Genomic DNA, 21,538 nt, shown 5'->3' on the forward strand with positions numbered 1-21,538 from the left:
ACAAGATGCTCAAAGCATCAGTAATCAGGGAAATGTAAATTAAAACCACAATGAAATACAACTATGTACCCAAAGAATAGTTAAAATTTAAGACTGTTAAGTTTTGACAAGGTTATGGAACAATTAGAAATTTCATACATTGCTGCTCAGAATAAAAAATGGTTTCAACACTTAGGAAAATTTGTCAACTATGTTTGTATGTCAGTTAAATATACACTTCATCACACAAGTGGCAAATTTACTCCTAAGTATTTAGCAAAGAGAAGCACAAACATATCTACACAGAGAGATATGCTTGGATATTCATAGCAAGTTTATTCAAATACTTAGCACAAAACTTAGCACAAAATACTTAGCACAAAACTTTAACTCAAATGAACACTGTGGCACACGTATATATTGGAATATTACTCAGTAAGAAAAAGAAATGAATTACTGATAAATAAAACAACATAAATCTTGAAAGCATCATGGTAAACATAGATCTTATTTACTTCATGATTCAATTAGATGACATTCTAGAAAAGGCAAAACTATAGGAACAGAAACTATATCAGTGGTTATAGAGCTGGGGTATGGGGGGAGAATAGGTAAGAAATTGGCTGCAATGGGCGCAAGGATTTGGTGGGGGGAATAACATTTTGGGGGATGTTGGTTACATGCATTGTCAAAATTCTTATTCATTAAAATTGAATTTTATTGTATGTTAATTATGTCTCAAACTCAACTAAAAAATAAACTTCGTATTTTAAAAAATCAATGAAAATAGATATTTAAAAAAACAAAACAATGTGGTGGATGTGTTGTGGTAATATATACTTGAAGAGGTGTGATCCTATACATCTTACTCATGCAGTGTTGCAAACCAATGTAGCCTCAAATTAAAAAAATATATAAAATAAAACATAAACCAATGTGGATAAGATTGACCATTTAAGAAAAATACATTACATTCTTATTTCATTCAATATACTGAAAGAATTCAGTAGTCACTTTCAGTTATTACAATGCATTTATATCAAGAGGGTGCACAATATGAAGAGTCCAAAGAAATAATCACTTAAGCATTAAACTATTATAACAGCACTCTTTCCCTTTTGCACATTTGGAATGTGACATTCCTCCCCCTTCTCAATAAATCCTTGGCTGATGCAGTAAGAAGGAAAGACATGGAGAAAGTGAGGGAAACTTACTTTTCATTGTGATCAACTACTGTCTCAGGGTTCAAGGATATTTCAGGCAAGAGAGATTTTCCTCCAACAACAAACTAGAAGGCTCTTTTTAAAAGATGCATTTAGTTGTAGTTGGTCAAAATTACCTTAAGGGATAAATTCTGGAACCTCAGTAAGATAGAGAATGGCCATCATATCCAGAGTCCAGTTCCGAATTTTAGAAAATCTGAATTGTCCTTATTACATATAGCAGCGACCTGGACCTGACCCTATAAAATACTACTACAATTACCTGCTCTCCCTGGTGGCCTAGGGGTTAATTCTCAATACTATCACTGCTATGGCCTGAGTTTGATCACTAGTGAGGGAGCTAACCCACATAAGGAGGAGCAGACCTCTCCTGTCCTACATGCTGCTCCCCTTAGCAATGTATTTCAGTAAATCTGCCTGTTCTGCTCCCCACTCTATCTCTTTGGAATCCTCTTACCTCCACCCCACACTTTGCCACCCCAGTCTACACCCCAGTTCTCTATGCAAAAATAACTAAATTAGCTTTAAAAAAATTAAAATACTCTACAATTACCATAAATACAAATACTTAAGCACTGAATATGTTAAATGTAGGATGAAAAACTATTATAAAAGCAAAAATTATTTGTTCTGATAATATTTGATGATAGATGCTTCCTTATCTATATTGTTTTTCATTTTGATGAGAAAATTACATTTGTAAATGATTGGACAGTCATTTACCTAACTGTGAAAACCTTAGAGGAGGTGGGTTTAAATAATATTAGAAGAGAACTACAAAGAAGAAAGATGGTAATTTCTGAATAGAGAATCATTAAAATACTAGAAAATCTTAAATTTGCATAATGTTTAAATTGACCAAATATTTTCACACAACCAATCTCATTTTTTTTTTTTTGGAAAAGCAATGTGAATGTCCCCATTTCACAAGGAGAGAAGAGACTAAGAAACAATAGAGCTACTAAGTGGAGGGTCTAGGACAAAGATGGTCATTTATACAGGCTAGATTTCAGAGGGTTTTTATCTAACTAATATTTTACCCCCTACCATCAATGTATTCTAATGGTTTCTCTGCTTCAGGTAAAATGTTCTTAATCTGCAGTTAGCAGTGGGTGAGATAATTTAGTTCATTGATATTTGACATTTGTATGCTGTGAATTCCTTTAAGGTTGCTTTCCTTAAGTGGTTAAGAAAAAGGTTTTGCTAGAAAAGGGAAGGGCACTCTCAGATAGGAATAGAGGATATTGCCAGGGAGGAGGGCTGCTGAGGGAGGGTTAAAGAGCAGAGAGAACCAGAAAGAATGTGACTTCAGTGAATTAGGGCTGGCAAGGACATACACAGGGATGAGCTGACTGGCCTTGAAACCAGGTGTGCACAATTTGAAACTGATTAAAAGGGATGTTTAAAAACAACCACCACCCAGTCCAGCAAGAATTTGGAGAAGGGTGGGAAAAAGTCTAAACCCAGACCAGAAAATAAGAAAACTATGTAGGTAGGTTCCACTAGTCCAGGGTAAAAATAGGTCCCTTGATCAGCTTTCAAGTCCACTGGAGTGATTTCTGACAATTTCCATAAAGTATATTTATTCTCTCTTTTTCAACAGTCAGCCCATCATTATGACTGTAATTCATGTCAGATATTAAACATGAATCTAAAGAAGAAACAATCTTCGCAAATCCTAGCAAACACATTTTTCCCAAGTGATATCTTCTACCCAGAAAACAGTAATGGGTGGTGGGGGCCATGGGGGAGACCCATTCAAGTTTGGAGCTGAGATCTGCAATTAAAGATTAAGTGCTCTAGGGGCCTCCCTGGTGGCACAGGCGGTTGAGCGCAGCACTGTGAAGCTGTCTGCAGCCTCTGCAGCGCCAGTTCAATCCCAGCTGGCCGGCGAGAATCCCATATGGCAAGCAGACATCTCCTGTCTCGCCCACTGCTCCCTTCGGCAGTGTATTTTGGTCCGTCTGCCTGTTCTATTCCCCACTCTGTCTCCGGTGAATCCTCTCACCCTCCCATGCATCTGGCCTGTACCCTGGTTCTTGTATAAACATAGATAAATCTTAAAAAAAAAAAAAAAAAAGATTAAGTGCCCTACACGTGAAGCAATCTGTTCCTCCCTTCAGTATACATGATGCTCTGAACTGCTCAAGTATTTTGTGAGCCAAATAGCCAATGATGCAATTTCTGCTAGGTCATATGCAAAACTCTTTGAAACTGGAAAATTAAAGCAGCAGCTAACAACACTCTTGTACCTTGAATGCTTCTTTTAAAAAACGCCTTACATCCTTCACAGGACCAGACTCCATAGTGATATCCTGACGCATAATCACTGCAGACAGCACAGAAATGGGCATCCTTCTTTGGACTAGTAACAGGGCTGATGCAACTGCTCCCACTAACCTTCCTTTTCAGTGTCTCTCTGACAAAGAAAACATCCATTGTAAAGGAACATTCAGGAGACAAGTGAAACTTTTTAATTTAATCTCTATGCCATCCAGTGTTCATATGACTATATTCCAGAAATCTGATCAAGCAAAATCTTTGTCACTGATATCAGATCTAGGAAGAGCCACATTGTAGGGAATGACCCGTGCTTGAAAGTGGTTTGGTGAGTCTATATCCATTCTTGCAGGGTGGGTGAGCACTAGGAGCTACAGAGGGGCAGTGACAGGCATCAGGTGCACATCTAATGATAGTCAAGGGCCAGCTTGAGTCTTCTCCTCAGGTATGAATGACAAGCAGGGCATGCAGTGGTCTTCTATAGTTACCAGGGTTCAACACCACATGGGTGAGCCTTAACTCCCCAGACCACTTTCAAGGATCAGTTATTCCCAACAGTTAAACAGCCTTTCAGTGTTTCCCTTTAAATGGGCGACAAAATTTTTCATTCTGCAATTTAAGATCTAGAATGAAAATAAGGTGAGTAATGAATGGACTTCAGGTTATCCTAAGGTGAATATTGGGGCTGTGGCGGGTGTGAGGTGAAGGGAGAAGCACTTTATGCAGGAGACAGGTGCTCAGTGCTAGGTGATGGGCAAGGGCTACCACAGAGGAACGGACAAGTACAAACTAATATTCTTAATTTCAAGAAATTTCAGCTAAAGTCTACATTTAAATAGTTTCTTCTCATACTTATTTCAGTTTGTCACAAAACTTGTACCAATTGTTGTCTCGTTTGTACCAATCATCTATTTTCCAGGCTTATGTTTAGTATTTTATTTAAATTATAATACTGCCAGTTATTTTATGCTGGGAATAATTTGTAATAAATGTTAAATTGTGATCACTACAAGATAAAAATCTAGCTTGAAAGAGATTTTTTTAAGACCTAAATCACTTCATCAATGAAAGGTGATTTAAGTTCAATTTTTATTGTCTAAAGACAATAGTTTTGGTAGTAAAATTTCCTACAACCCAGTTCAACAATCTAAACTTTTAAATAGAATTATATCAAAACATTCTATTATTCAGAATATATTTTAGGCACACTCAGTAATCTAGATGATTGAAAATAATGACCATGTGCAATAAATATCTTTCTTCTCACTAAATCATAGAGCTCTGAATGATAACTATAAAATACAATTCAGGATGAAGATTGGATTTACCTGTTTATAGGTAAGGTATGTTCTAGTGATCTTGTTTCACACCAGGAACTCTTTTGAGGTTCCGCATATAGAAGTGATGACTGGCAATGGATCGCTAAAGGAGAGAGATGCCCAGGAGTTGGCCACAACACATTTGAACTTGTGGTCTGTCGACCAGGCCCGCCTTCTGAGTTATTGGCACTACTGGGAATACTATAATTCACCACAGTAGGGCTGTAGAATGTCATGGCCGAATATTCATGGCGGCTCTCCACATAGGAAGAAGGGATGTATATGGGGCCGTGCTCCAAGGGCAGGATGGGTTGACTGCAGTTGTAGGAAGCAGGAGAGTCCAGGCTCGATGGTGAGTTTTTTATATCCATGTCTTGAATAGGTAATAGCTGAGAAAACTCCTTGTGAGAAGAGGCACAAAGGGACATTATAATGTCCTCAATGTCTCACAGGCATATGCAATGTCTGCAAAGAAAAACAAGACATTTTTAAGTTAGAGCTATACCTATTTTTTTAAGTTAGAGAATAACTATTAATAGTATTCACACACTTTTATTACACACACACTTGTATGAGATGACAAATATTAACCTCAGAGGAATGGAACTCTATTTACTTTTTATTGTTTTTGTTGTTGACTATATGAATTTTCTTTACTGTGAGAATTTGCTATAAAATACCTTCTAAAATAAAAAAAAAATACAAGATTAAATGAAAATACCAACAAGGGTTTTGTTGGGTTTTTTTTTTTTTTTTGGATCTAATTAAGGTCAATGGAAAAAATAATCAAGAAAACCCTAAAAGAGCAGATCACTGAGTTGGGCTAGCATTCACAGGTATTTAACTACATTATAACTACTAACAGTAAAATACAAGGAAAAGACAGACGAATGTAACTGTCTCAGTTATCAATTTAGTGCCTCAGTTTTGTACATTCCCTTCAACATATGCTCTATGAGGAGCAGCAAAATCCTTTACTGTGAACACACTGTTAAACTTTCTCCAGACAAGATGCTGCAGGAACACTGCAGGAGGAAGACGTTGCAATGATCTCTGGCAAGGACAGAAGTTAGTGGTTTTATGTGAGAACATCCAGTGAAGCCTGTACCAACTACATCCAGAATGAAGTCTCTCTGCAAACTTGCAGTTTCAGTGTGCCAATAACCTTTCTGAAGTCACCTGTCCAGACTGTGTCCAGAAGAGGTGTTCTTCCAGCAAGACTTCTCACCCTGAACTTGCACACACCAGGGTGCCTGGACTCCCAGGGCATACCCTGGGATGCTGACAACCATCTCTGCGTCTGTACCCTGAGGATAGCTTGTTGCTTGCCCAGCAACCACAAACCAGCTCTGCCCTGGTTAAATCAGAGAACATCTCTGCTAATTAGTGGCAGAATCACTTCCCCTGGCTGAGAGAGATCTTAAATCACAATGAAAAAAGTCCAAAAATTAAATAGGCAAATAGGCAAAAGACATGAACAGATAGAAGACAGAAAAAAGAAGGCAAGTGGCTCTCAAAACACTTTAAAAAGATGTTGGACCTCCTTCATGCAAGATACAAATTAAAACTACAGCAAAGTACCATTTGTCACTTACCATGTTTGGCAAAAATTCAAAAGAACAGACTCCCTTGGTGAAGCTGAAGAAAAATGGGGACTCTTCTGCATTGATGGTGGGAGTGCAAAATGGTACAACCTTATGGGATTTAGCAATACAGCTGTAAGGGCAGGAACAGGCACAGCGCGGGTTTTCTGACCAGAGCAGATGGGGTAAAGGAGGAGTCCTGGAGCCCTCTGTGGCTTTTTCAGGCTTTTGTTGGGATTACCAGGTACACGGCAGGCAGGGGTGCTGGTGCAGGCAGCAAGTCTTCACTCTTTCTGGGCTCTCCAGCGTTCTCTCTGCTTCTCCTTCTCTTCTCACGGTTCTGCTCTCCTGGCGTCCCCGTGACACCGCCCTTATAAGCCCAGCCTTAGCCCAGGTGTACCCACTTACACATGCCCACACCCTACTCCAGGTGCCCACCATCAGGCATGCATTCAGGACCACAAGGATCCATCATCAATCCTAATGGTGGGAGGGCAGAAAAGCCTGATACTTTTTACCAGACCCCACAGTATGTCTCAAACTCTATGTTTTACTTCACAAATAATACCCCATCCCTGCCAGATGACATATGTTGTCACCATGGAAGAATTGGCACATGTCTTTCAAAGTCAGCATTCCGGGACTAAGATCACACTCCACCTGCCCACCTCTCCCCGCCCTTTTAAGCCCAGTCTCTCAGCACAGGTGTATCCACTTACACATGCCCACACCCTACTCCAGGTGCCCGCCATCAGGCATGCATTCTGGACTGCAAGGATCCATCATCAACCCTAATGGTGGGAGGGCAGAAAAGCCTGGTATCATTTATTTACCCTACAACAGCAAAATTAGATGTGCTTTTATCTTTGAACTATGACTCCATAGTGGCATTAAAAAGAAAAACATTTGCTGCCATTGTAAGTGATTACTAAGTTTCTCACTCTGAAAATCAGCAATTAAGGGAAAAGAAGCCTGTACTCTGCCTTTTTAGGAGGATCTGTAATTTTTCCCAAGGTCTAAGGGAAATTCTTCTTTATAAAGAACGCCACCCAATAAATAGTTCAAAAATATTTGGAAAGGTAAATTAGATATCTATATACATAGACCAGTGTAGAGTAAATGGACGTTATCAAGTTTTTTTCCACCCTCCCGCCATTAGCATCAATGATCAACACCTGTGGTCTTACATGCCTGATGGTGGGACCTGGAGTGGGGCATGGGTGTGTGTAAGTGGGCACGCCTGAGCTGAGAAACAGCCTATAAGGACAGAGTGGCAGAGGACCGTGTAGCAGAGTACAGTGAAGAGCAGTGGAGAGCGTCAGACAACAGCTAGGAGAGGAAAGAGCATATACGGATTCACAGGGGAGCCCAAGTTGCTGTCTCCCTGCTGGCTTGTGTCCCCTGACCTGTGGGGATGATGCCAAGAGCTCCAAGATTCTCTTTCAAGCTGCCTGAACCAGTGATGGACCTACCCAGCCTGGGATGGTTGTGGAACAGCTAGACAGTAAAAACAAGTAAAAATGTTAACAATTACTGCATTTAGAAAGGGGACATATGGACACTCATTCATACCAGACTTCACTTTTCTGTAGGTTTGAGGGTTTTTTCATCCAAAAGGGAAGGCTTGTTATGAAAAAAGGGACAGAAGAAAAAAGGTGGGCAGAAAGAGCTGTCTCTGAAAGTTTTGCTAAAAGAGAGGCCTGCAGAGTCACAGGTGGGTACTGTGAGATTAAATAAAAAAGGTTAGAAAACTGGAATAACATGATCTAGAAAAAAGAAATAATGACAATTAATAATGAGACTGATTCAGAGAGATTATTCAGTAAAGAAAATTGTCTTAAGTTCTCCATCTTCGATATTTCAGCTCTAGCTGTCACCTACTTCCATATGTAGGCAACATGGTTCTCTAAGCTCCAATTCTTTCCTCTGACATTTTCATGTGAAGCCGTGTTTGTCCTCAAAACACAATATATCTATGGAGGTTTTAAAGTAAGTACACAAAGTCTTCAACTCTCCTCCCTCCAAAAGTGGAGCCTAACCTCCCCCTTGCTTATGGGTTAGATTCAGTGGCTCACTTCTCATGAATAAAGTAGTAACTTCTAAACTTTTTAAAATTTTGGTATATATAAAATTAATCATCTTAATGTTTTGAAGAATACAGTTCAGTAATGTTGATACTCACACTGCTGTCCAACCAATCATTTTGCAAAACTCAAACTTCACACTATTAAATAGCTCCCCTATTTCTTCCTACCTTTAGTCCCTGGAAACCACCATTCTACTTTCTGTTTCTATGGATTTGACTACTGATTACCTCACATAAGTGAAATCATACAGTATTTGTCTTTTTTGATTGACTTATTTTGCTTAGCATCACAACTTCAAATTTCATCCAAGTAGCAAGTATCAGACTGTCCTTCCCTTAAAGTTGAATAATATTCCATTGTATGTATACACCACATTTTGTCTCTCAAGGAAAGATTTTTTTTTAGTTTTTTAATATATTTATATAATTCTTACATCATTTTTCATTTTTGCACAATGTATGCATTTTTGTTTTGGTTTAATTTCCCCATACAATTTGCACCTCCCTTATTTTGACCCTAATCCCTCCTCTCCTCACCATCCCCCCCTCCACAGTGTCTCTGCTTTATAGTTGCTTGTTGATTTTGATTTTGTCTTTATTATAATTAGTCTTTTTCCTGGTCCCTTATTTAGGTTTTCTAAATTCCTGCTATGAGTGAGACCATCCAATATTTTTCTTTTTCTTTCTGGCTTATTTCGCTGAGCATGATCCCTTTCAGCTCCATCCATGTTGCTACAAATTGCATGAGTTTATCTTTTTTGATTGCTGAGTAATATTCCACTGTGTATATGTACCACATCTTATTGATCCAGTCTTCTATTTTTGGGCATTTGGGTTCAAGGAAAAATTTTAAACAGCGATGCTTGAAACCATTTGTAGAACCATAGTAATGACCTAGGTTAAGATGGTCTCACTTGGGCCTCCACTGGTGGCATAGTGGTTGAGCGCTGGGCTGTGAAGCTGCCCACAGCCTCTGCAGCGCCGGTTCGATCCCCGGCCGCCAGTGAGGGTCCCACATGGCACGACAGACCTCTCCTGCCATGCCCGCTGCTCCCCTCAGCAGTGTATTTCATCGGTCTGCCTGTTCTGTTCCCCACTCTGGCTCTGGTGAATTCTCTCACCCTCCCGCGCTTCTGACCGTACCCAGTGCTTGTATAAATAAATAAATAAATTTTAAAAAAGAAAAAAAAAAGATGGTCTCACTCATAGCAGGAATTTAGAAAACCTAACTAAGGGACCAGGGAAAAGACTAATTATAATAAATTAAAAATCAAAATCAACAAGCAACTATAAACCAGAGACACTACAGGGAGGGGGAGGAGGGAGTAAGATAAAAAAGGGGATGAGAATTATATGGGGGCTATAACCAAGATGAAAATGCATACACTGTACAAAAATGAAAAATGATGTAAAATACATAAAATTTTAAAAATAAAAAAAAAGAAATGACCTAGGTTAAAGCAAGTGGTTGACTATAGGAAAGACCAAAGGAGTTGGTTATTAGGTCATTGATAACCTTTAGATGGCAGCTCCAGGGCTGACAGTATTGCTATCCTATTTCCACCAGTCCTATTTCAACCCACCTAGATACTCAGCCGCCCACTGTTCTTATCCTTTTGATGTTGTCTTGGCAATTGTATTTTAGTACACTACTTTTGCTATATGATCTGAACATTTCTTACTAGCCAAATGCAGTTTAACAATACAATTTAAGGGGCCTCCCTGGTGGTGCAACTGGTTAAGACGCAGCACTATGAGGCTGCCCGTAGCCACTACAGCATGAGTTTGATTCCCGGCCAGGGAGGTGACCCAAATGGCGCAGCAGACCTCTCCTGCCTCACCCGCTGCCCCCCTCAGCAGTGTACTTTGGTCAATCTGCCTGTTCTGTTCCCTGCTCTGTCTCTGGTGAGTCCTCTCACCCCCTGCATCTTGGGCCTGTACCCCAGTTCTTGTGTGCATAATTTTTTTAAAAAACCAATACAATTTAAGCCATGTATAGTATTCAGAGTAAAAATACTTAAAATACTTAAAGTAACATATTCAGAAATAATAAAGTGTAACCTGGTGGTAACAATATTTCTGGAACTTAAAAAAAGCTATATGAAAACAACATGGTTTATCCAATAAATAAAAAGCATATCCAAAGGTTAGTGTGGTCACCACCAGAGTGCTACTGAAGGTAAACTAGTAAGAATAAATTCAACAATCTTAACCATCAAATGAAGATCAAGCTATAGTCAAGAAATTATAAAGTGGGAAAGCAGTAAATTTTGGAATAACAATTTGAACAAGAGACTTTAACACTCAATCAATGAGAAAAATCAATTAAAGCATTTAAAACAGAAAAACACTGCCTGAACATTTTGTTCAATCAAGGTATTACTGCATTTCATGTTGTCTCAGCTTTACATTGCTCAAAATAAAAGCATTTTAGTATCAGCAGTTCAGCAAAGCCAACACACTAAACTATCAGAAAACCAATGCTATCTTTTCCTTTCATTAGGCCTTTTAAACACAGATTTCTAAAGTGATAGCATGAAGAGTAGCATGGAAATTCATGAACTTGAATTTCCAGCTGGAAGTGACCACACTAACCATGACATCTCAGGAGCAAAGAATCAATCCCATCACTCATTTTAACCTACAATTTTCATTCTCAGTCCAAAAGTGCTGAAATGACCTCTCAGACACATACCACAAAATGGCAAATGCCAGGATCCATTCAGACAATCAGGTACCACCATGACTTTGCTGAGAAAATACAGATTTCACATAAATGCACCAATCAACATCTCTAGATTTCCCACACATGTCCCAGTATAGTAATAACAAATTTGAAGGACTAGGCTGCATTTTGTGAGGCTGTGTTACAATGAATTGCCAGTGGAATCTGGCATAATTAGTAACTCAGTAGCCAAACAAAAGAGGTTATTTTCTTACACAAATTCATAAATGAACTTAAATCACTGCTGTAGACCTGGAAGACAAGTGAACAAGTAGCAAAAGGAAAGTCTTCACTACTGGAGATGCACCAAAAAAAAAAAAAAAAAAAAAAAAGTGCATAAGTAAACCTGTTCTGGTTACTTGAGTAATCCACTCCAAAACAGGGGTACAGACTGGTTGAAAGAAAGCAACCAGATCAAATATCTTTAACATTTGTAGGACAGGATTTTCCTAATGCAGTCTTTTGAACACTTTGCTTCTGTGACAACCATCTCTGGTACAAAGGAAAAATCACCTCTAAAGCTCTGTTGCTGGGCCTGGTAGGCATGGAACTTCACATGGCCAACAAAGAAGCATGCACTCAGACACCCTGATGCTAAGACTAATCATTTCTTTGCATGCCAATTTTGTCTAATCAGTCACTATAGGCTACAATAGTCCATATTATGACAAGTAGCCCTTGTCTTCTGTTGGATACAGAAGACAGCCCCCAGCACACGCACTCATGTTGAACCTTTTTGGGTCCTATCTGCATTCAGCAGAAAAGCTTTTCATACACCTAGGATTATACACACTGTTCTAGCATACTATCTGGGGAACACATTACGGCTTTTAAACAGAAAAAAAGTTTTTAAAATTCTAAATATTGGCAGTGAGTCTCTGGAGAAGAAAAAAGTAGGCTCTGGAAATGGCAGAAAGACACTCCAGAAAGAGTAGATTGATTTTATCAAAGTACCTATCAAATCTAGTTAAGAATAAGATGGTAGTCACTACCAGGTCAGTTTTTTGTGTATTTTGGCCCAGTGGTCAGACAGTACACCAGATACTGTCTGAAAGTGAGGTAACCCTAGACAAATTGCACCCACTCCCTAAGCAGCCACCTCTTCAGTAGAAATAAAGACCTAGTGAAATTGTAACTTTCCCAGGGCTTGGAGGGTGAGGTGAAATGAGGTACATGAAAGCACGGCACTGGGTATACCTACAAAGTTGGGTAGAATTTCTGCTCAAGTTAAAATGTCTTTATGGCTACCCTGAGAATTTCTGCCTCCTAATTATACTTTAACTTCTGTTTGACAATCCATTACCGAAAGTCCAAATAGCTGGGCTGCTAGCAGCCTGTCAGCATAGTGTGGACACAAAATGCTGTGTTCTCATTATGTTGTATTCTCAAGCCTGCCCATCACACTTCCCCAAGCATTCCCCAATTATCCCAGGACAGTGTGCCCCACAAAAGTCATAAACACACATTCAAAAAGCAGAGAGCAGAATGTATTTCATGGAAAAGACTTAAAATATTGACTGTCAAGCATCCCTGATGTGTCTAAGTAGCTGTTTGTTAATCATTGCTTTAAGCATATAGTTTCCCAAGCAAATATTAATTAATGTTCTCAATTTAATATTAATTAGGAATAAAGGAAAAAATTCCAAAGTCACCACAGAACTGATTATTAATAATTGATTCACATAAAACTCTCAGAACATGTACATGTGTCTTCCAAAATGAAAAAAATTCAATGCCCCTGTTGGTCTGCTGGAATTCATTGAGCTGAATAAAGACTCAGATTCTGAGGCCTTCAGTAGGAGAGAGCCTTCAGTTCATCAATCTCATAGGCGGGTCTGTTCCTTCTAGACACCAACAGTCAGAGGTGATGCTTTACTCTTAAGAAACACAGCCATATTCTAATATTCATTTAGGACAGGGAAGGGGAGAGTAGTTAATAAAGAGATTGAAGTGATGTGGAAAATGCAGTTCAAATGAATATATTCAACTCCTCTACCAATCACGGGTTTCACAGTAGAAGAGGAAATATTTGCCACCAAAAAGTTGCAGGCCTAAGAAAAAGCAAAATACCGGATGGTCTCACTCATAGCAGGAATCTAGAAAACTTAAATAAGGGACCAGGAAAATGAATAACTATAAGAAAGTGAAAATCAAAAGCAACAAAAAACTATGAACCAGAGATACTCTATGGGGGGTAGGGGACGGGAGGGGAGGGATTGGGGTCAAAATAAGGGGGTTGCAATTGTATGGGGAATATAAAAATAAAATTTATTATTAAAATAAATAAATAAATAAAAATAAAAGATTATCTAAACAAAAAAAAAAAAAAAAAAGTTGCAGGTCTGCTTTGAAGAAGCACAGACAAGCCCAGTGATCTGCCCTTCCAGGTGCACTTCATTCTCCTGCCTTCACTCAAGTACATCAGTATGAAGATTCCCTGTGAAAAGTCCTTAATTATCAAGAGTGGTAACAGTTCCAGCTGGGAATGCCAGATCTCCAGTTTGCTGGTACCTCAGAAACTTGCCACTCTGCATATACTAGTTACTACCACCATAGTTTTCTAAAAGGTTAAGTTGGATATTTAAAATAAAATCTCTTAAAATAAAAATACAGGTTCTTGTTTTTTCATAGCGCAAAGGAAACAGATATCACCTGACATATCATTAGGAAAGCCTAGCAATAACAGAATTCTGTTTACTGGGTTTAACAGTGTATTAAAGAATACCATTTTACGAGATGTTGCATCTATGCTCAAGAAAATTGAGATTTTAAAGCATGAGCACAGAATGAAAAAAAAATCCCTGACATCTGCAAATTGGCCACAGAACTTAGTTCCTAATAAGAAGAGTATTTTAACTTAAGCTGAAACAATCACACAATATTTTATTTTAAATGTCTTCAATCATCATTTTCAATTGCTCTTTTACTCCTCACTAAATACAAATACTTTAAATGCCAAGAATATAAAAGAACCATGCATTCAACTAATACGCATAAATACCACATACTTTAAAGGTCTTGTATTGATAGCCAAAGGCTTTAAACCACAATGGACTCTAAATTTGCTAAGAATTAAATCTATTAGCTCAATATAGGCCAACTTAGTACAAGTCAGTTTTCTGTTTGCAAAATAGATTTGTTTTTGCCTTGATATATCCCAAAGTATACAGAATTAAAATAAAAATACCACAACCTGATTCACCCTCTAACCAAAAGGAAGAGGTAACTTGAGATTTTCTTTTGAGAAAAGAAGGCACTTATTTCTAAGTAAAACTATAAAATCAGTGTACAGTGAATTCCTGGGGCCCACAATGGAAGGAGGGGGTTGACTATAAAGGCACAAAGGGGCTTTGTGGGGAAAATTGTTCTATGTCTTGATTATGGAGGTGATTATATGACTATGTACAACTGTAAAAATTCATAGAGGGGCACAAAAAAGGCTAGATTTTATGTAAATTATACTGCAATAAGCCTGTCTTCAGAAATGTTATATCTAAAACATGCTAGGCACTAAATTATGAAGTCTAATATTCAGAGGTATAGTTCTTTAGCGTTCCATTTGTAATTATAAAAAAACAGTAAATGATTCAAGTAATCTTCAATGTTCTATACAATTATTTTATATATATTTATAAATAAATATATATATAAAATGACTCAAACTATGAACTAGAACTAGATGTGTTTTTAATAATTTCTTGTTGGATACACATATATATAGAAAATTGCAGTATCTTATTCTTTAAAATGGACATCTACTAGATGTTGACATCTATTAAATACTAACCACATTTTTAAGGTTTGATTTACTACTAAATTTTGCCTTTTTGCATTATAAATTTTGAGAAATGTAAAAGGTGATTAGATTGACAAAAGTCCCTCAGAACCACTATGAAATGTATCTTCAATGTGCTTTTAATTGATTTCAGAACTATATCCCTCAAGTATTATAGGAGACTGGCTATGTTTGAAATAAGAATGTTTCAGTAATTCAAATGAAAAAAATACTAAAGGTAAATGGAATATATTAAGGCTTATGCTATTAACACCTTCTGAAATAGATCCTTACATTTTCCCTCTTACAGAATGTATGCTGAAACAAATTTCCTACAGGAAAAATAAGAGTCAAAGTGTAATATTCTTTCTTTTTTTCTCTCATCACCATTTCCCCAATTTTCTTTACTGGGGTAACACTGGCTTACAATACTGTAGATGATTTAGAGGAATAGAGGAATAGGAGATTGACACCTCCTCAGATGTATGTTACATACCACACCCACCAGCAGCGTGTAATGTTCTTTCGCAGTTACCGTATATTTACTCCTTTACTTCTCACAAACTCACAGAACAAAGCTTTCTTTTCACATATTCACTTTTTAAACAACAAACATCTTTCTCCACACAAGGGAAAACAGCCACAATGAAATTAGAAACATATAAAAAGTAAAAATTCCTAATGGGGGTGCCCACGTAAATACTAAAATCTAAAATAAGGCAAAAATTTTTCCTCCAAATATTATGTATCACACCAAAACACAAAGTTGCTTTTTAAAAAGTTACTAAAATTGAGTCAACTTTATTTTCCTAAACAGAACTTCACTCAAATCCAAAGTCTTGTTTTTCAGAAAAATACCTCGAGTAACACTGGGTTAAGAGCAGCAGCTGATTTTCTCTAGAGCAAATAAAGCACACCAGAGTTTAATCTTGTCCAGTCCTCGCAGGGAAGGAGTAAATCTGCTTTCTGACATGACTAGGGAATGCCCGTTAAGTACATTTAAAAACACTGGTCGTCTGCCTGATACGCACATACCTTCCCAAAACTCAAGCATGAATCTCCTGGTTCAACTTCCCCACTGTCATCATCTCACCTGCTGTCAGGAAATTCAGAGAAAAAAATCCAGAATTTTTTCGTTTAAAAAGACATACATCTGGCCAGTACCCAAGTTCTTGTCTAAATAAATAAAACAAAATAAAATCTTTAAAAAGACAACCCAGATCTTACAGGCACAAATAAGTTAATTTGTTGGCGTCTTGAATGAACCTCCTTAATCAGAGCATGAAATATGTTTCCAGTAGTTCTCAAGACAGTTGGAATTGTTTCTGTGTTGTTTTTTGATTGTTTGTTTTTTGGAGAGGGGATCCTTTATGGGTCTCAATATTTACTGGTTTCCCCACCGCAAGATTTCAAACAGAAAATCAGACCATTAAATAATACCTTGACGAGGGGGCACCTACCTTGCAGGTCAGCAGCCCAGCGATCTCTCAAGCTCGGACGCGTGCTCCTGCGGGAGTAATTGTGAACTCGGCCCCTCTCCCCCGGGGTCCCTCCGCCTCCTCTGCCCCCCGCAAGTTCCCAGAGGCGGTTCTCCAAGCCTCCGCGCTTAGGGCCGCCTCGCCGCAAGGATGGAGGAGTGAGTGTCAAAAAAGGTCCAGTAGCAGAGACGCTGCAAAGATCACAAACCACTTAACAAGCCTCTCCTTCCTTTTAAAGACGTGGAGGGCGGAGGGAGAAGCCTCCTGGAGCCCACGTGACCGCTGAGCGCCAGCCTGGTGATTGGGGATTTAAGCGGACGCCTTACCTGGCAATCCATGCTCACCTGGGCGGAGTGCGGGGGATGGTCCCAGCGCAGGGGATGTTACCCTCGAGCAAATCCCGGGCATCCTAGAGGTAGCAGAACACAAATGGCGCCCCCGTTTCTCAACTCTAATTTAGGGGGTCCGGGAGAGGGTGGGCGCTGAAAATGTGCATTTCTAACCAGGTCCGGGTGAGGCTGACACTGATGCTTACCCTGCTGAGGACCCACACTTTAAGGAGAGTTTGAAAGGGACGAGAAGCTTCGGCGACATTAAACACAGAAATCTGACTAAATTCAGTGGTGAAACTGGAGAGCTTTGGATTTGTCCAATCCCTCGCTGCAAGCGCAGGCTGGTGGCCCCTAGAAGGGCAAGACCACACCACCATGGCCAGGAGCTAGAGGGTGCAGGTTTTTTAAGGGGCTGGCTGCGCAGAGCTTTTGCGTTAGTGCAAAGATCTCAGGAACCTCCTCAAACTCACCTACCGCAAGGACGCACCGGCGGGAAATTTGTGTCTGGGTTTCGGCGCACCCCACTTTCCCCGCAGGTCTCCGTCCAGTTCATGCCTCAGACGAGCGCCCCCTGGTGATAGATTTCGTTTTCTCCAGCTTTACAGGGTCCTAAGCAACGGGCTTTAATTTGGGGTGGTCATAGACTGCGAAAATCCAAAGGAAAATGGCAGGCGTCCCAGATCACGTTGTGAGACCCCAGTGCTGCACTTGTGCCTAATTAATCACCAAACTATCCTTATAGATGGCATAAGGAACATGGATCTTAGTGCAGTTGTGACTCCAGATCTCTGATAGAGGAAGGCTATATCAGCACTTGGAGGAAACTTACTGTTCCAGCCTCAAATATTTGGGATTTTGGAAAAAAAAAAAAAAAAGGAATACTAGTGTGCTCTGAGTTCCAAATATAAAGAATCACCTACTTTATAAACAGTGGTTATTAAAAATACCTACCACATAACTTGCAGTTCAGTTTTCATTAAAGCCAGGATTCTGAATTCTCTCCAGTTCGAGAGCAGTTTCCTGATCCTTGAGGCAGAGAAATTCGTTCTGAGAAAAGGTGTGTAACTAAGAGACCCATCCCAGGAGGAACTGTGGAGGACAAGGTGCTTATCCTTGCCAATCTCAGTATTCCTGTTCCTTCTTCTGGGTGTTTCTCTCGGTACCCAGTACCTATATGCTCCTTAATTCTCTCCATCTTAAAGAGAGAAATTTAAATGATGAAAAATTAGTTCTGTGTGGTGGTCCTTGCTTGTTAACAAGATACCTCTGGAATGAAAATTATAATGAAGGCATTTCAGTCATGAGCCAACAAAGATGATGCAACAGTAAAGAAACCTGACATCTAGAAGGCAAACGAGAGGGGCCTCCCTGGTGGCACAAGGGGATAAGTCCCAGCATTATGAAGCTATCAGCAGCCACTGCAGCACATTCTATCCTGGCCAGAGAGCTACCCACATTAACGCAGCAGACCTCTCTTGCCTTGCCTGCTGCTCCTCTCCTCTCCCCTCAGCAGTGTATTTCAGTGGATCTACCTGTTCTGCTCCCCACTCTGTCTCTGGTGAATCCTCTCACCTCCCTGTACCTCTGGCCTGTACCCCAGTTCTTGTATGCATGAATAAATAAAAATAAATCTTTTTTAAAAATAATAAAAAATAAAAGCCAAACTAAAAATTAACTCTTGAAGGCCAACTGTGAAATGGGGGCAACCAGAAGGGGAAGAGGGAGGAGAAGGGGAGAGAGAACAAAGAGGAAAGGGAGCACAAGGGTCTATGGTGATGGACTACAGATATTTTGGTGGTGGGCCTACTATGGCTGTCATGCCTAAAGTGGGGGGGGGGGCTACACTTCCATAATGGAAACAATGTTGCAAACCAATATTAACTCAAGACAAAATATTATAAAAAGAAAAAGATTAATATCAAGTATCTACAGGTGCCAGAGTCTGCTAAGTGCTTATGCAGCATCTCATTTAATCCTCATGCCACCTCTGTGAACTAGGTAATATAGACCCTTCTTTTTGACTGAGGAAACCGAGACTCTCAGAGTTTATCCTGGAAGCCACATACAGTAAGTCAGGACCCAGCAGAGCAATGCCTTTGTAGACAGCTATCACTTATTGGGCATTTAGCCATACCCCATGTTATCTCACTTCAATTACAACAAGCTTTTAAGGTAAATTCCGGTAATTAATGACACACTTTTAGGGTTGAGAAAATAACCAGCAGTGACTGAAAAGGATTTGAACCCAGGCCAGAGCCCAAGACTATTCTCCATACCATGTCCACAACCAATCAGAAACGAAAATAGCTTGAATGTCAGGACATGACAACTCCTACTTACAACCCCCAACTTAAAGTCTCCTGCCACCTGAGACAAGCTTCTGCTCAACCAGCTAGAGCTCTCTTTGCTGTGATGTTTCCTCCACAGGCATTCCACTCACAGGAACAACATGTTCTCTTTTTAAAGACCCCCCCAACACCCACAGAAGCTCTTTATTATACAAGGAAACCTCATTGCAGGAAAGATTAAATAAAGAGAATGAATGGGAATGAGTACATTTCCTTCTGACTCACCCTATAGATTAAGATAAAGTACCTTAAGGATGGAACCTTTGCCTAGCTTAATGCTGTGAGTGGGAAGAGTAATTATTCCAAACCTAACTGAACAATGACCACAACTAAGAAAGGATTCTTGAGACAGTTAATACCAATGGCTAGGCCAAAAAGCACCCTGAAATCTAGCATTGAGCGTTGTGACTCTGCTGAGCAGGGATCCAGTCTTGTACCCACTTCATACATGACCTGCCAAAGGAAGCACCCACATACCATGGGATCAAAAGGCCTGCCTCCCCCATTTATAGCCTACCACAGGAACTAAAGTTCTCACCATGTGAAATAAATTGACTGAAATCACCTCACCTCACAAGACTGCTTCCTTTGGGGCTAATATATTAGATTGTTAAAAGTCAATCATTTTATGCAAATGGCCAAGAGGCATATGAAAAAATGTTCAACATCACTTGTCATCAGGGAAATGCAAATCAAAACTACCATGAGATACCATCTTACACCAGTGAGAATGGCACTTATTAAAAAAACTAGCAACAACAAATGTTGGCGAGGTTGTGGAGAAAAAGGAACTCTCCTGCGCTGTTGGTGGGAGTGCAAACTGGTCCAACCACTATGGAGAGCTGTGTGGAGATTTCTGGACCTACTAAACATAGAGCTTCCATATGATCCAGCAATTCCACTCCTAGGTATTTACCCAAAGGACACAGAAACATCAATTCCAAAGAGCACCTGCACCCCTATGTTTATAGCAGCACTATTTACAATAGCTAAGCTTTGGAAACAACCCAAATGCCCAAAAATAGATGACTGGATCAAGAAGATGTGGTACATAGACACTATGGAATATTACTCAGCATTCAAAAAAGATAAACACATGCAATTTGCAGCAACATGGATGGAGCTGGAAGGGATCATGCTCAGCGAAATAAGCCAGAAAGAAAAAGAAAAATACCAGATGGTCTCACTCATAGCAGGAATCTAGAAAACTTAAATAAAGGACCAGGAAAAAGAATAACTATAAGAAAGAAAAAATCAAATCAAAATCAACAAACAACTATGAACCAGAGACACTCTATGGGGAGTGGGGGGCAGGGAAAGGAGGTCTTAGGGTCAAAATAAGGGGGTGGTAATTGTATGGGGAATATTAAAATAAAATTTAAATTAAAAAAAGTCAATCATTTTATATGACAGATAATATTAATTTATACCATTTATGATTATACTAGTGCTATGAGCTTGCATGATGAGCTAAAAGACACCTGGGGAAGTATGGGAAATTGGCACAGGACATAAACATTTTTCTACAGGAGGAAGAGAAAGTCACTTTATAAAAGTGTCCTTCACTTTTTCATCCTTCCCTTTCTCTAATAATCCTACCCATCATACAGCTGAGAGCTTGAATAAAACCAAAGACCATGACAGCAGAAGGTATACACTGCCTCCACTTGCCCTCATCCCACCTATCAGCACCGCCTGTGCTGCAATTGTGCAGAGCGCAATCTTGTATCTCTAGTTTCCCCATGTCCCATAGTGGGTCCTATAACACCCACCTACTATTACCTCTACATTCAACAAATACTTGCTGAAGGTTTCAACTAGGAAAGATCAGAGGGAAAGAGGGATTTTCTGTAGCAAAAAAACTGCCAAGAGGGAAAATAAACAGATGCTATAGAAGGCAAGAAAGCAAATGTGGAAAAGGGCAGAGGAGGGAGGTATCCCGTAAATGATTAATAGAGTGTCATAGGATGGCTGTGGACTGTTGCACTTCCTTTGTGAGTCTGAGATCAAGTGGGAGTATTTAGGTCCAGGGATCTTCTTACCTGCTCCAGAGTATAACAGGATCAGGCTCATTCTTCATATTATGGGGGTATAAATAGGTCTGTTTTAAGAAAATCTAAGAGATGAAACCCTAAAATTGTGGAGTTAAAAGGGAAAGACTTATCACACCTGAGATGACATCTTTAATTGGTGGAGATGAATGGAAGAGGCGGGATCACCAACTCCCCATGTCAGAGGTTATCTCAACTCAAAATAGAATTCAAAATCTCAAAGTTGGATTTGAGTAGCACTCTTTAGGATCTGTCTTTTGTTGAAATAAAAGTAGATCTAATATTTATGCAGCATCTTTGCAGCCCAGGCACCATAGTACACAGACTTGGCAAGTTGGTTCATTGCAAATTTCATTTAA

The 21,538-nt window shown here is 39.4% G+C and overlaps 1 protein-coding gene across 1 annotated transcript in view; it reads right to left on the bottom strand.

The window, feature by feature from the left end:
• ESR2 (estrogen receptor 2) overlaps positions 1-16,739 on the bottom strand; it is a 51,393-nt gene extending 34,654 nt beyond the window's left edge. The window contains 3 exon segments of the mRNA XM_037503488.2: positions 3,455-3,621; positions 4,811-5,266; positions 16,431-16,739. Of these exon segments, the coding sequence (XP_037359385.2) occupies positions 3,455-3,621; positions 4,811-5,229 (586 nt within the window). The 5' untranslated portion in view covers positions 5,230-5,266; positions 16,431-16,739.
• Positions 16,740-21,538: the final 4,799 nt, after the last annotated feature.

The sequence above is a fragment of the Talpa occidentalis genome, unplaced genomic scaffold (assembly GCF_014898055.3).
Source record: "Talpa occidentalis isolate TD23 unplaced genomic scaffold, MPIMG_talOcc4v2.1 talOcc4.11, whole genome shotgun sequence".
Lineage (NCBI taxonomy): Eukaryota > Metazoa > Chordata > Mammalia > Eulipotyphla > Talpidae > Talpa > Talpa occidentalis.